This window comes from Bombina bombina, chromosome 7 (assembly GCF_027579735.1).
Source record: "Bombina bombina isolate aBomBom1 chromosome 7, aBomBom1.pri, whole genome shotgun sequence".
NCBI lineage: Eukaryota > Metazoa > Chordata > Amphibia > Anura > Bombinatoridae > Bombina > Bombina bombina.
Window position 1 is genome coordinate 25677589 of NC_069505.1, and position 15494 is coordinate 25693082.

The 15494-nt window shown below is 41.7% G+C and overlaps 1 protein-coding gene across 1 annotated transcript in view; it reads right to left on the reverse strand.

Moving 5' to 3' along the window:
* Positions 1-1905: 1905 nt before the first annotated feature.
* RCE1 (Ras converting CAAX endopeptidase 1) overlaps positions 1906-15494 on the reverse strand; it is a 128038-nt gene continuing 114449 nt past the window's right edge. The window contains exon 10 of the mRNA XM_053719994.1: positions 1906-2899. Within this exon, the coding sequence (XP_053575969.1) occupies positions 2664-2899 (236 nt within the window). The 3' untranslated portion in view covers positions 1906-2663. The remainder of the gene's footprint in view (positions 2900-15494) is intronic.

The window sequence follows — 15494 nt, forward strand, 5'->3', positions numbered from 1 at the left end:
CACAGGTATATCTTGTACATTAGATGTTGAAGGAACAACAGGCAATGTACATATATATAATGGACACATTTTCTGCATGTAAAAGCTTATCATGACAACTATTACATAGCACAGCTGGAGATATAATCTCCACAAATTTACAACAAATGCACTTAGCTTTGGTAGAACTGTTATCAGGCAGCAGAGTTCTAACAGTGGTAACTTCGCGCCAAAAATCTCACGCCAAGAATGACGCAAAATACTTTGGCATTTTGCGCCCTCGCAAGCCAAATTTTGTCTGCAAAATTTAATGAAAAACAGTCAATTTGAAAAAAAGACTATATCCCAGGAAAGAATTTTTTTTTTCCTAAAGAATGCTTTTCCCAAATATGAAACGGACAGTCTGCAAAAAGAAATATACATAAACCTGACTCATGGCAAATATGAGTACAATACATATATTTAGAACTTTACATTAATACATAAAGTGCCAAACCATAGCTGAGAATGTCTTAAGTAATGAAAACATAGTTACCAAGAGACACTCATCCACATATAGCAGATAGCCAAACCAGTACTGAAACAGTTATCAGTAGAGGTAATGGAATATGAGAGTATATCGTCGATCTGAATAAGGGAGGTAGGAGATGAATCTCTACTACCGATAACAGAGAAGCTATTAAATAGATCTCTGAGAAGCGCATATCAACGTAGAATCTAAGCACAAACTTAGTTCACCACCTCCATAGGAGGCAAAGTTTGTAAAAACTGAATTGTGGGTGTGGCAAGGGATGTATTTATAGGCATTTTGAGGTTTGGAATACTTTGCCCCTCCTGGTAGGATTGTATATCCCATACGTCACTAGCTCATGGACTCTTGCCAATTACATGAAAGAAATGAAACTTTCATGATTCAGATAGAGCAGCAATTTTAAGCAACTTTCTAATTTACTCCTATTAGCAATTTTACTTCTTTTTCTTGCTATCTTTGAGAATTTAAGCTTAGGAGCCAGCACATTTTTGGTTCAGAACCTGGGTAGCACTTTCTGATTGGTGTCTAAATGTAGCCACCAATCAGCAAGCGCTACCCAGGAGATGAGCAAAACATAGGCCAGCTCCTAAGCTTACATTTAAATAAAGATACCAAGAGAACAAAGAAAAATTGATAATGGGAGTAAATTAGAAAGTTGCTTAAAATTGCTGCTCTATCTGAATCATGAGTTTAATTTTGACTAGACTATCCCTTTAAGTAAAACTATTACTAAATTGGGTTTGCACCACATATAAGCACTAGCTAGACCTTCCTGACGTTGACGGTTTCCATTCTAACAAAGCTCTTGCAAGAAACTAATGGTTACCAAATGTATTTCACAAGTAAAGAAGAAAAAGAAAAAAAATACTAATATTATGGGGCACAACGAAATCAGGGAACATATTTTTTCCTGCAAATTGCAAGAAGAGCATCTTCATAGATTAAATGGGAATTCTTCAATATTTCATATAAAAAATAACTTCTGTTATTATCTACACAAGCACACCCAATAATTCTCATATACACAAAATGTTATGCTTTCTATTATGCTCAATAAAAAACATTACAATAACCCTTAAGGGACAAACTTAGATGCCAGCCCATGACAATGGTTAAGTCGTTGACTGACGTCCATGTTCCCATTGAAGATCATTTAAACTTTGTTGGATGAAAGACTTCCGAGCTTCTTGTCTCAACATTTTTTGCGTTATCATGAATTCGGTTCGCACCACAAAGAGCGGCTTAAGTCTCTCCAAACTCTAGGTTGAATTAAAATATGAGATCAAATCCAACATGTCTGTTATAGCATCATCTTTCAGTGCGAGAGCAATGTAATGTAAACGCATGGACACTATTGCTTTTTGTAGTACATAAATTGATTTACACTGGAAAAATATAATCAGCAGGTAAAATTTATTTATAGAACAGTATTCAAAATTGTGGTCTTTGTTGGTAAAAATTAGGCCTTTCAAGTGAAGAAGCAGACCCTTTGGCAACAAATATTATGATAGATCTCTCCATCTGTATAAAAATAGACACTTCAGTCTCTGTCCTTCCAATATTATGTCAAAAAAATAAAAATAGACATCCGAGAGAAAATGCATGATTCTGTGGATTCCGATGAGATGTAATTAACATCTAGATCCAATAAAGACAAAAATAATTCTGGGCGCACATCAAATGTACAAAAATATAGTACTATGGAATAGTAAAATACTGGAGAACACTGGAGACATCAGCTTCATTGGATGTCCATCAAAATTGTCTCATCTGTCATGATGGGAAGAAGAAAAAAAACCTCTCTCCCGAGAACCTGTATCAAAAAAGTGGAGTGATGGAAGAGGTTTTTCCGCAAACTACTGGTACACATCTCAATCCTTGTTGACCGTCTAAATGATTTTGTCCAGAAATCCAAATTAATAGAAGTTTCATCACCTGCACCAGACACCATACCATGATTTTTAAACTATCAATTTTGGTCAAAGTGATTCAAGAAAATATCAGCTATCTTTATGAAGTCATCAGATCAACAAAAGAATCGTTGGCTTTACAGAAAATGCTGTGCTCTTTGTTTGTGAGTGATGAGCACTTGATTTGTATCTTGTGCCTCACTAAGGGTTTGATGGCATTTGGTTTGGGGTTGCTGGTGTGGTCAGGAACATATTGAGTTGAACTCGGCAGATCCTCTCTCCAACAACTGACAGATAGGGATGTCTCCATATAACGTGGGGTCAGTCATGGGATATAGCAGCAAAAAGAACAGCACAACCCCAAGAATGTAGAAAAGAAGAATGATGAAACGTTGAGGGTGGTCCAAGGCTGTAAAAATAGCTGGAAATCCAATGTAGTTGCAGAAGGAATGGCAAAGTACGGGGCCTACCAGATGTCCTATAAATTAATAACAAAAATGTGTTAAAAGGTTTGCCCCTGGCTGCAGGAGAGAGCAGCACCATGCTACAAATGCCCAGGTCTTCAGTTCTATACATGAACTATGTACTAAAGGGAAACTCAAATCAACATGTGACTCCTCAAAGGGAAAGATTATGAGCAGAGCGCTATTTATCGCTTTCACTACAGCATTAATTGCGCTAGAAGTAAACATTTTACACACGTCGGGTTGCGCTGGGCATCTGGTAAAATGGTATTTTGGAACAATATATAGCTAAACAGATGATTATATATAGCTATAGATATATACAGATATATAGAGGAATATCTATTTATAAATACAAAGAACATATTCCCCTATGTGCAGAACATTGGAATGTGAAATATTTACAGCAAATACACCGTGTAAAACTTTATTAAATATGAATATTGCATAAATTTGTTTTTACGTTTTCATCTTCTTAAAAGGGACAGTAAACGCAAAAAAAATGTTACATAATTCTGCACATAGTGCAGAATTATGTAACATTATCATAGCAACAGCTTGAAAAATCAAAAGATTTGAGAGATTTTAGCCCCTAAAAGTTCCACTTTGTTTTCTCTTCTGTTTGCACCCAATCGCACTTTAGAACTAAATGTAGCGCAATCCCGCTATCAGCCCAGAATGGGAGCGCACTACATTTAATTTAAACAGCAACTGTCTAATCTTTTGAAAATAAGACCTGATCAGAAGAGCCTGGAGAGGAAACAAGGTAAGTGGAACTTTGGGGGCTGAAATCTCTCAAATCTTTTGATTTTTCAAGCTGTCGCTAAGATAATGTTACATAATTCTGCACTATGTGCAGACTTATATAACATTTATTTACTTTTACTGTCCCTTTAACTGCAAAGGGCTCCTATGCACTTATATTTAAGTCTATATGTGTGTACATATGTATTTATGTGTTTATATTACAGACATTTATACACATATAAACACAAATACATATGTACACACACAGACATCTTTAGACATGTGTATGTATGTATGTATGTATCTCAATGTTAAACATATGTGTACATATATAAACATATAAATACGTGTATATATGTATTTACAGACATATATACACATAAATACATATGTACACACACACATATACATACATAGACATCTTAAGACATGTATACGTATGTATCTCAATGTTAAAGCCCTTTGCCTGCATTTTGTTCTAAAACCTGAGTTCTCATATCTTTGAGCCCTTATAAACTTTTTGTGCAATATTGTTTAGAAATAATTTTTATTAGATAGTGTTATTATAAGTGTAACTGTACTTTGTAATGTATTTTTGATGTGTTTTGTGACACTTTTTTGTTTTGCAAAACATTTAACCACAGCTATGAGGAAGCGCTAACCCAACGAGCATTAACTTGATTTGTGCTCAAGCGAACGCATTTACTTTCAACTTGTATTACCAGCCAAATTTAACCTGCCTGCAAACAAATGTGAAAATCTAATTTATACTTAATTGATCAATTATTTTCTTTTGTGGCAGCGAGAGTCCATAAATTCATTCATAACCTATGGGAAATACTTCACCTGGCCACCAGGAGGCGGCAGAGACACCCCAAACCAATAATTAAATATCTCTCCCAATTCCCCTACCCATTCAGTAGTTCAAGCCGAGGATAAGGAAAAGTAGAGAGATAAAAAGGGGTAAAAAAGGTGCCATAAGACTGCCGCCACTACATTATTTCATGGCAGGTTCATGGACTCACACTGCCAAGAAAGAAAATAATTTATCAGGTAAGCAGAAATTATATTTTCTTTCTAATGGCAGTGAGAGTCCACAAAATAATTCATCACCTATAGGAAACACATACCCAAACTGTGGAGTCCAGCCAAAATTTAGGGAGGGAAAGAAGGGAAGATAGTCCTAAGTACTAGGCACCACCACTTGAAGAATCTTTATCCCAAAAGATGCCTCTGTTGAGGCAAAAACATAAAATCTGTAGAATTTCAAGAAGATATGCAATGAGGACCAAGTAGCAGCCATACATATCTGTTCAACTGAAGCCTCATTCTTGGAGGCCCAGGATGAAGATACCGCACAAGTAGAATGTGCTGTAATTTGTGATGGAGGCTGCTGACCAGCTTCTATATAAAAGACATACAAATCAGCCAGCAGGATAGGGTAACAGCTCTTGCTTCTGACCCCTGCACTAACCAGAATACAGGATAATGGAAGAGGTTTGACGAAAAGCCTTGGTAGCATGACGATAAAACTTTTAAAGCTATAACAACATCCAGATTATGTAACAGTCTCTCCTTGGAGGAAGGAGGATTGGGACAAAGACGGAACAACAATTTCTTGACTGATATTATGAGTTGAAACCAACCTTAGGTAAAACCCTATCTTTGTCCGAAGTACAGCCTCATCCAAATGGAACACTAGATAATGCGGGTCACACTGGAGGGCAGACCATTCTGACAATCTACAAGCAGAGGAAATGGCCAACAGAAACAACTCTAAGTAAGTAACTTAATATCAATAGAATGTATAGGCTCAAATGGAGCCTGTTGAAGAATAAGATTAAAAGGACATAAAACAAGTTGGGATAGAGAAAAAAATATATAATATGTACTTTAATTACTTGCAAATTTATACTGCAGTGCCTCGCCATTAACCCTTTCTTTTAAGTTTCCATAAAAACAAAATGTATGCAAACTATTTTTACTTAATTAGTCCTTTTAGTATATGCACAGATCTCAACATATTTTATTGCACTTTAAGGCTCCATGGAGGAGCAATAGGTTTGAAAACAGGTCTGATTCTAGCAATAGCTTGAACAAATGACTTATCAGGCAAACGTGCCAATCTCTTAAGCAGCAACACAGAAAGAGCAAAAATCTGACCATTAAGAGAACTAGCCGACAGAACCTTCTCTAAACCATCATGCAGAAATTGAAGGCTACGTGGAGACTTCACTTTGTGCCAAGGGAAACCACATTCCAGACACCAAGACAGATAAACCCTCCACACGTTATAGTAAATATGTCAGAAAACTGGTTTAAATGCCTGAACCAGAGTATCCATCACCACCTCAGAGAATCCTCTCTGGGACAAAACTATGCGATCAATCTCCATGCAGTCAGCCTCAGAGAAACTATATTTTGATAGAACGGACCTTGTGCCAGAAGGTAGCAGCAGACAAATTCTCACAAGGTCTGCATACCAAGTCCAGCATGGCCACGCAGGAGTTAACAGAATTGTTGAAATTCCCTCCCGTTTGATTCAAGCTATTACTTCAGGGAGCAGAACATTGGAGGGAAAATATACACTAGATTGAAAATGCCAAGAAACTGCTAAAGCGTCCAACAACTCCGCTTGAGGATCTCTCAATCTTGATCCGTAACTCGGTAGATTGGCATTGAGACGGGAAGCCTTCAGATTTATCTCTGGGCACCCCTACATGTGGGTGATCTCGCAAAACACCTCCTGCTTTAGATAATATTCCCCAGAGAGCAGTCTGCCTGCTCAAAAAGTCAGCTTCCCAATTGTCCACACCTGGAATGTGAAAAGTCGAAATTCGGCATTGGGATGTCTCTCCCATTGAAGGATATGAGACACTTCCTGCATCGCCAGTGAACTGCAAGTGAACACATGGCTGGAAATTAAATCTGGAAAAGGTTCTCTCTCCCCCAACACTAGAGTGAACTTTCTGGGGATCATCTTAAATTCTATCAGCATGCGTATCTATCTCAAAGATCAAGTCAGGGAAAAGCTTCAGCTGCCTGCAGTCTACTTCTATCCACTCCTCTGCCTTTGGTGGCTCAATGTATGGAGGTGGTAGGTCTAATGTTTGCGGCTTAGGATGCTATTCCTTTGGTTAGCTTTCATCTGAGACCTCTACAATTATGTATGCTCAAGCAATGGAATGGAGATCTTTTAGACCTGTCTCATGTAATATCTCAGGATCCAGAGACAATCTAGTATCTATCCTGGTGGCTATCTCAGGAACCCGTTAGCCAGGGTATGTGCCCTCTGCTGCCTTCCTGGGAGATATTAACAACAGGTGGGAGTTTTACAGACTGGGGTGCTATGCGGAGTTCTCTGAAAGCTCAGGGAACCTGGCAACCAGAGGAAGCGATCTTTCCTATTAACGTTCTGGAACAAAGGGTCATCTTCAATGCCCTTCAGTTGCTGCCCCAGTTGCTTTCAGTCCGTTTTTTTAGATTTCAGGTGGACATCATCTCTACAGTGAAAATGCAGGTGGAACCGCTCCAAATCTCAGAGTACTGCTGAGTGGTGTGCTACTAATACCGAACAAAGATATAGACAACATGCCTCCATCATAACAACATAAATCTGTAAGAAGATACTGCAGAGGGAGAGTAATACAATTGATCACAAACTGCACAATCCTAAGCATGAATAAGAGTGTACAAATGCCTTTTTAGGAACTACCTCGGTCCTGAGATCCTTTATGCGGCTCAGATTATTTTAAAATAAGTCCATTAATACTGGGTAACTAACCCCTTACTGTCCCTGGGGTTATAGACTGCAGACAATCTGGTTATATACCCTTCTCTTTTAGGCAACAAACCATAAGAAAAAAAAAAAACAGGACTTGCCCAGTTTCTGTCCTTCCTTTAACACAAGGAAATCAGTGTAACTAACACCATTTGCCGGAAAAGGGAGGATAGCATGTTTATCTGGAAGGGCATAGGAACTTCCCTGCGATATCCAGTAGCTAATATACACCAAGACGCTACTAAGAGAATTACATGGATTTCTCCCCTGTCCTCTATTGCAGGAACCAATACATTGAGGACAATAACATCAGAATCTTCAGCAGAGAACCTCTATCTGCCTACCTCCATGAAACGAGGCAAATAATTACTGAGAGGGTAGGGGAAGTGAGACTGATATTTAATGCTATGTTAGGGGTGTCTTTGCCTCCTTCTGGTGGACAGGTGAAGTATTTCCCATAGGTTATGAATTAATTTGTGGACAATATTACTTGCACACAAACATTTGCACTCCACTCGTAATCTGGCCCATAATGTTTAGTTATGTGACGTGAAAACAACTATTTAATGTACTTACGTTTGGTATTTGTATATTTAACTGCAATTAATGCATGAAATTGTGACCTGTCCCCCCTCTAGAGGTTGGGGTGCACCTGGCACAAATCCTAAAATTTAACCTGCAACACACTACACAGAGAGAATATGATCAGCGAAGGAGCTCATTTATATCTCTCTGTAACTGGCCACAGGAGATGAAATAATATACTCAAAGGGTGCACTCCTGTGTTACCGGAAAAACAAGGCACATTTTGCAAACAAAATAACAGTTTAAAATCTAAAATACTGTGCATGTATAATGATTTATTGTATGCGCAGATCTTTTTTAATGTTGTATTTATTTATCTGTTGGTAATAACTCTTCCTATGCACCCAGCACCTACTGACCTTACTTGCGGCTAATATCTCTTCCTATATACCCAGCACCTTCTGACCTTACCTGCTGCTAATACCCCTTCCTATACACCCAGCACCTACTGACCTTACCTGCTGCTAATATCTCTTCCTATACACCCAGCACCTACTGACCTAACCTGCTGCTAATACCTCTTCCTATACACCTAGCACCTACTGACCTTACCTGCTGCTAATACCTCTTCCTATACACCCAGCACCTACTGACCTTACCTGCTGCTAATAACTCTTCCTATACACCCAGCACCTACTGACCTTACCTGCTGCTAATACCTCTTCCTATACACCCAGCATCTACTGACCTTACCTGCTGCTAATACCTCTTCCTATACACCCAGCACCTACTGACCTTACCTGCTGCTAATACCTCTTCCTATACACCCAGCACCTACTGACCTTACCTGCTGCTAATACCTCTTCCTATACACCCAGCACCAACTGACCTTACCTGCTGCTAATACTTCTTCCTATACACCCAGCACCTACTGACCTTACCTGCTGCTAATACCTCTTCCTATACACCCAGCATCTACTGACCTTACCTGCTGCTAATACCTCTTCCTATACACCCAGCACCTATTGTCCTTACCTGCTGCTAATACCTCTTCCTATACACCCAGCACCAACTGACCTTACCTGCTGCTAATACCTCTTCCTATACACCCTGCACCTACTGACCTTACCTGCTGCTAATACCTCTTCCTATACACCCAGTACCTACTGACCTTACCTGCTGCTAATATCTCTTCCTATACACCGAGCACCTACTGACCTTACCTGCTGCTAATACCTCTTCCTATACACCCAGTACCTACTGACCTTACCTGCTGCTAATATCTCTTCCTATATACCCAGCACCATCTGACCTTACCTGCTGCTAATACCCCTTCCTATACACCCAGCACCTACTGACCTTACCTGCTGCTAATACCTCTTCCTATACACCCAGTGTCTACTGACCTTACCTGCTGCTAATACCTCTCCCTATACACCCAGCACCTACTGACCTTACCTGCTGCTAATAACTCTTCCTATACACCCAGCACCTGCCCTTACCTGCTGCTAATACCTCTTCCTATACACCCAGCTCCTTCTGACCTTACCTGCTGCTAATACCTCTTCCTTTATACCCAGCACCTACTGACCTTACCTGCTGCTAATACCTCTTCCTTTATACCCAGCACCTACTGACCTTACCTACTGCTAATAACTCTTCCTATGCACCCAGCACCTACTGACCTTACCTGCTGCTAATACCTCTTCCTTTATACCCAGCACCTACTGACCTTACCTACTGCTAATACCTCTTCCTTTATACCCAGCACCTACTGACATAACCTTCTGCTAATAACTCTTCCTATGCACCCAGCACCTACTGACCTTACCTGCTGCTAATACCTCTTCCTATACACCCAGCACCTACTGACCTTACCTGCTGCTAATACCTCTTCCTATACACCCAGCACCTACTGACCTTACCTACTGCTAACACCTCTTCCTATGCACCCAGCACCTTCTGACCTTACCTGCTGCTGTTACCTCTTCCTATACACCCAGCACCTACTGACCTTACCTGCTGCTAATACCTCTTCATATACACCCAGCACCTACTGACATTACCTGCTACTAATACCTCTTCCTATACATCAGCACCTACTGACCTTACCTGCTGCTATTACCTCTTCCTATACACCCAGCACCTACTGACCTTACCTGCTGCTAATACCTCTTCCTATACACCCAGCACCTACTGACCTTACCTGCTGCTAATATCTCTTCCTATACACCCAGCACCTACTGACCTTACCTACTGCTAATAACTCTTCCTATACATCCAGCACCTACTGACCTTACCTGCTGCTAATACCTCTTCCTATACACCCAGCACCTACTGACCTTACCTGCTACTAATACCTCTTCCTATACATCCAGCACCTACTGACCTTACCTGCTGCTAATACCTCTTCCTATACACCCAGAACCTACTAACCTTACCTGCTGCTAATACCTCTTCCTATACACCCAGCACCTACTGACCTTACCTGCTGCTAATACCTCTTCCTATACACCCAGCACCTACTGACCTTACTTGCGGCTAATATCTCTTCCTATATACCCAGCATCTACTGACCTTACCTGCTGCTAATACCTCTTCCTATACACCCAGCACCTACTGACCTTACCTGCTGCTAATACCTCTTCCTATACACCCAGCACCTACTGACCTTACCTGCTGCTAATACCTCTTCCTATACACCCAGCACCTACTGACCTTACCTGCTACTAATACCTCTTCCTATACACCCAGAACCTACTGACCTTACCTGCTGCTAATACCTCTTCCTATACACCCAGCACCTACTGACCTTACCTGCTGCTAATACCTCTTCCTATACACCCAGAACCTACTGACCTTACCTGCTGCTAATACCTCTTCCTATACACCCAGAACCTACTGACCTTACCTGCTGCTAATACCTCTTCATATACACCCAGCACCTACTGACATTACCTGCTGCTAATACTTCTTCCTATACACCCAGCACCTACTGACCTTACCTGCTGCTAATACCTCTTCCTATACACCAGCACCTACTGACCTTACCTGCTGCTAATACCTCTTCCTATACACCCAGCACCCTACTGACATTACCTTCTGCCAATACCTCTTCCATAGGGTGCAGTGGTGACTGTAGTTTAAAATGAAAAAATACCTGCCTTAAAATGACAGGGCGGGCCGTGGACTGGATACACCACAAGAGAAATAAATTTATCAGGTAAGCATAAATTATGTTTTCTCTTGTAAGGTGTATCCAGTCCACGGATCATCCATTACTTGTGGGATACCAATACCAAAGCTAAAGTACACGGATGAAGGGAGGGACAAGGCAGGTACCACTGCCTGTAAAACCTTTCTCCCAAACATAGCCTCCGAAGAAGCAAAAGTAACAAATTTGTAGAATTTTGAAAAAGTATGAAGCGAAGACCAAGTCGCCACCTTGCAAATCTGTTCAACAGAAGCCTCATTTTTAAAGGCCCATGTGGAAGCCACAGCTCTAGTAGAATGAGCTGTAATCCTTTCAGGAGGCTGCTGACCAGCAGTCTCATAGGCTAAGCGGATTATGCTTCTTAGCCAAAAAGAAAGAGGTTGCCGAAGACTTTTGACCTCTCCTCTGTCCAGAGTAGAAAACAAACAAAGCAGATGTTTGACGAAAATCTTTAGTAGCTTGTAAGTAAAACTTTAAAGCATGAACCACGTCCAGATTATGTAATAGACGTTCCTTCTTTGAAGAAAGATTAGGACACAAAGACGGAACAACAATCTCTTGATTGATATTCTTATTAGATACCACCTTAGGTAAAAACCCAGGTTTGGTACGCAGAACTACCTTATCTGCATGGAAGATGAGATAAGGAGAATCACATTGTAAGGCAGATAACTCGGAAACTCTACGAGCCGAGGAAATAGCTACCAAAAAAAGAAATTTCCAAGATAAAAGTTTGATATCTATGGAATGAAGAGGTTCAAACGGAACCCCCTGAAGAACTTTAAGAACCAAATTTAAGCTCGAAGGTGGAGCAACAGGTTTAAACACAGGCTTGATTCTAACTAAAGCCTGACAAAATGCCTGAACGTCTGGGACATTCGCCAGACACTTGTGCAAAAGAATAGATAGCGCAGAAATCTGTCCCTTCAAGGAACTAGCTGACAATCCTTTCTCCAATCCTTCTTGGAGAAAAGATAATATCCTGGGAATCCTGACCTTACTCCATGAGTAGCCCTTGGATTCACACCAATAAAGATATTTACGCCATATCTTATGATAGATTTTCCTGGTGACAGGCTTTCGTGCCTGAATTAAGGTATCAATGACTGACTCAGAGAAACCACGCTTTGATAAAATCAAGCGTTCAATCTCCAGGCAGTCAGCCTCAGAGAAATTAGATTTGGATGGTTGAAAGGACCTTGAAGTAGAAGGTCCTGTCTCAGCGGCAGAGTCCATGGTGGAAAAGATGACATGTGCACCAGATCTGCATACCAAGTCCTGCGTGGCCACGCAGGCGCTATCAAGATTACCGATGCTCTCTCCTGCTTGATTTTGGCAATCAGACGAGGGAGCAGAGGAAACGGTGGAAACACATAAGCCAGGTTGAAGGACCAAGGCGCTGCTAGAGCATCTATCAGCTTTGCCTTGGGGTCCCTGGACCTGGATCCGTAACAAGGAAGCTTGGCGTTCTGGCGAGACACCATGAGATCCAGTTCTGGTTTGCCCCAACGATGAACCAATTGTGCAAACACCTCAGGATGGAGTTCTCACTCCCCCGGATGAAAAGTCTGTCGACTTAGAAAATCCGCCTCCCAGTTCTCTACACCTGGGATATGGATAGCTGATAGGTGGCAGGAGTGAATCTCTGCCCAGCGAATTATCTTTGAGACTTCTAACATCGCTAGGGAACTCCTTGTTCCCCCTTGATGGTTGATGTAAGCCACAGTCGTGACGTTGTCCGACTGAAATCTGATAAACCTCATTGTCGCTAGCTGAGGCCAAGCCTGAAGAGCATTGAATATCGCTCTTAGTTCCAGAATGTTTATTGGAAGGAGTGACTCCTCCTGAGTCCACGATCCCTGAGCCTTCAGGGAGTTCCAGAATGCACCCCAACCTAGAAGGCTGGCATCTGTTGTTACAATTGTCCAATCTGGCCTGGGAAAGGTCATACCTTTGGACAGATGGACCCGAGATAGCCACCAGAGAAGAGAATCCCTGGTCTCTTGATCCAGATTTAGTAGAGGGGACAAATCTGTGTAATCCCCATTCCACTGACTAAGCATGCAGAGTTGCAGCGTTCTGAGATGTAGGCGTGCAAACGGCACTATGTCCATTGCCGCTACCATTAAGCCGATTACTTCCATGCACTGAGCCACCGAAGGGCGAGGAATGGAATAAAGAACACGGCAGGAATTTAGAAGTTTTGATAACCTGGACTCCGTCAGGTAAATTTTCATTTCTACAGAATCTATCAGAGTCCCTAGGAAGGAAACTCTTGTGAGGGGGGATAGAGAACTCTTTTCCTCGTTCACCTTCCACCCATGCGACCTCAGAAATGCCAACACTATGTCCATATGAGACTTGGCAATTTGGAAGTTTGACGTCTGAATCAGGATGTCGTCTAAATAAGGGGCCACTGCTATGCCCCGCGGCCTTAGGACCGCCAGAAGCGACCCCAGAACCTTCGTAAAAATTCTTGGGGCTGTAGCTAACCCAAAGGGGAGAGCTACAAGCTGGTAATGCCTGTCTAGGAAGGCAAACCTGAGAAACCGATGATGATCTTTGTGTATCGGAATGTGAAGATAAGCATCCTTTAAATCCACTGTAGTCATATATTGACCCTCCTGGATCATAGGTAGGATGGTACGAATAGTCTCCATCTTGAATGATGGGACTCTGAGGAATTTGTTTAAGATCTTTAGATCCAAAATTGGTCTGAAGGTTCCCTCTTTTTTGGGAACTACAAACAGATTTGAGTAAAATCCCTGTCCCTGTTCCTCCTTTGGAACTGGATGGATCACTCCCATAACTAGGAGGTCTTGTACACAGTGTAAGAATGCCTCTCTCTTTATCTGGTTTGCAGATAATTGTGAAAGGTGAAATCTTCCTTTTGGGGGGGAAGCCTTGAAGTCCAGAAGATATCCCTGGGATATAATTTCCAACGCCCAGGGATCCTGGACATCTCTTGCCCACGCCTGGGCGAAGAGCGAAAGTCTGCCCCCTACTAGATCCGTTACCGGATAGGGGGCCGTTCCTTCATGCTGTCTTAGAGGCAGCAGCAGGCTTTTTGGCCTGCTTACCCTTGTTCCAGCTCTGGTTAGGTCTCCAGACCGTCTTGGACTGAGCAAAAGTTCCCTCTTGTTTTGCATTAGAGGAAGTTGATGCTGCACTTGCCTTGAAGTTTCGAAAGGCACGAAAATTAGACTGTTTGGCCCTTGACTTGGACCTATCCTGAGGAAGGGCATGACCTTTTCCTCCAGTGATATCAGCAATAATCTCCTTCAAACCAGGCCCGAATAGGGTCTGCCCCTTGAAGGGAATGTTAAGCAGCTTAGACTTTGAAGTAACGTCAGCTGACCATGATTTAAGCCATAGCGCTCTGCGCGCCTGGATAGCAAAACCAGAATTCTTAGCCGTTAGTTTAATCAAATGAACAATGGCATCAGAAACAAAAGAATTGGCTAGCTTAAGTGCTCTAAGCTTGTCAAGTATGTCATCCAATGGAGTCGCTACCTGTAAAGCCTCTTCCAGAGACTCAAACCAGAACGCCGCAGCAGCAGTGACAGGAGCAATGCATGCAAGGTGCTGTAGGATAAAACCTTGTTTAATAAACATTTTCTTAAGGGAACCCTCTAACTTTTTATCCATTGGATCTAAGAAAGCACAACTGTCCTCGACAGGGATAGTAGTACGCTTTGCTAGAGTAGAAACTGCTCCCTCCACCTTAGGAACTGTCTGCCATAAGTCCCGTGTGGTGGCGTCTATTGGAAACATTTTTCTAAAAATAGGAGGGGGAGAGAACGGCACACCTGGTCTATCCCATTCCTTAGTAATAATTTCTGTAAACCTTTTAGGTATTGGAAAAACATCAGTGCACACCGGCACTGCATAGTATTTATCCAGTCTACACAATTTCTCTGGCACTGCAATTGTATCACAGTCATTCAGAGCAGCTAAAACCTCCCTGAGTAACACGCGGAGGCGTTCAAGCTTAAATTTAAATGTAGAGATATCAGAATCAGGTTGCATCATCTTCCCTGAGTCAGAAACATCACCCACAGAAAGAAGCTCTCCTTCTTCAGCTTCTGCATATTGTGAGGCAGTATCAGACATAGCTCTTAAAGCGTCAGTATGCTCTGTATTTCGTCTAACTCCAGAGCTATCTCGCTTTCCTCTAAATTCAGGTAGTCTGGCTAATACTGCTGACAGTGTATTATCCATGACTGCCGCCATGTCTTGTAAAGTAAACGCTATGGGCGCTCTAGATGTACTTGGCGCCATTTGAGCGTGAGTCCCTTGAGCGGGAGTCAAAGGATCTGACACGTGGGGAGAGTTAGTCGGC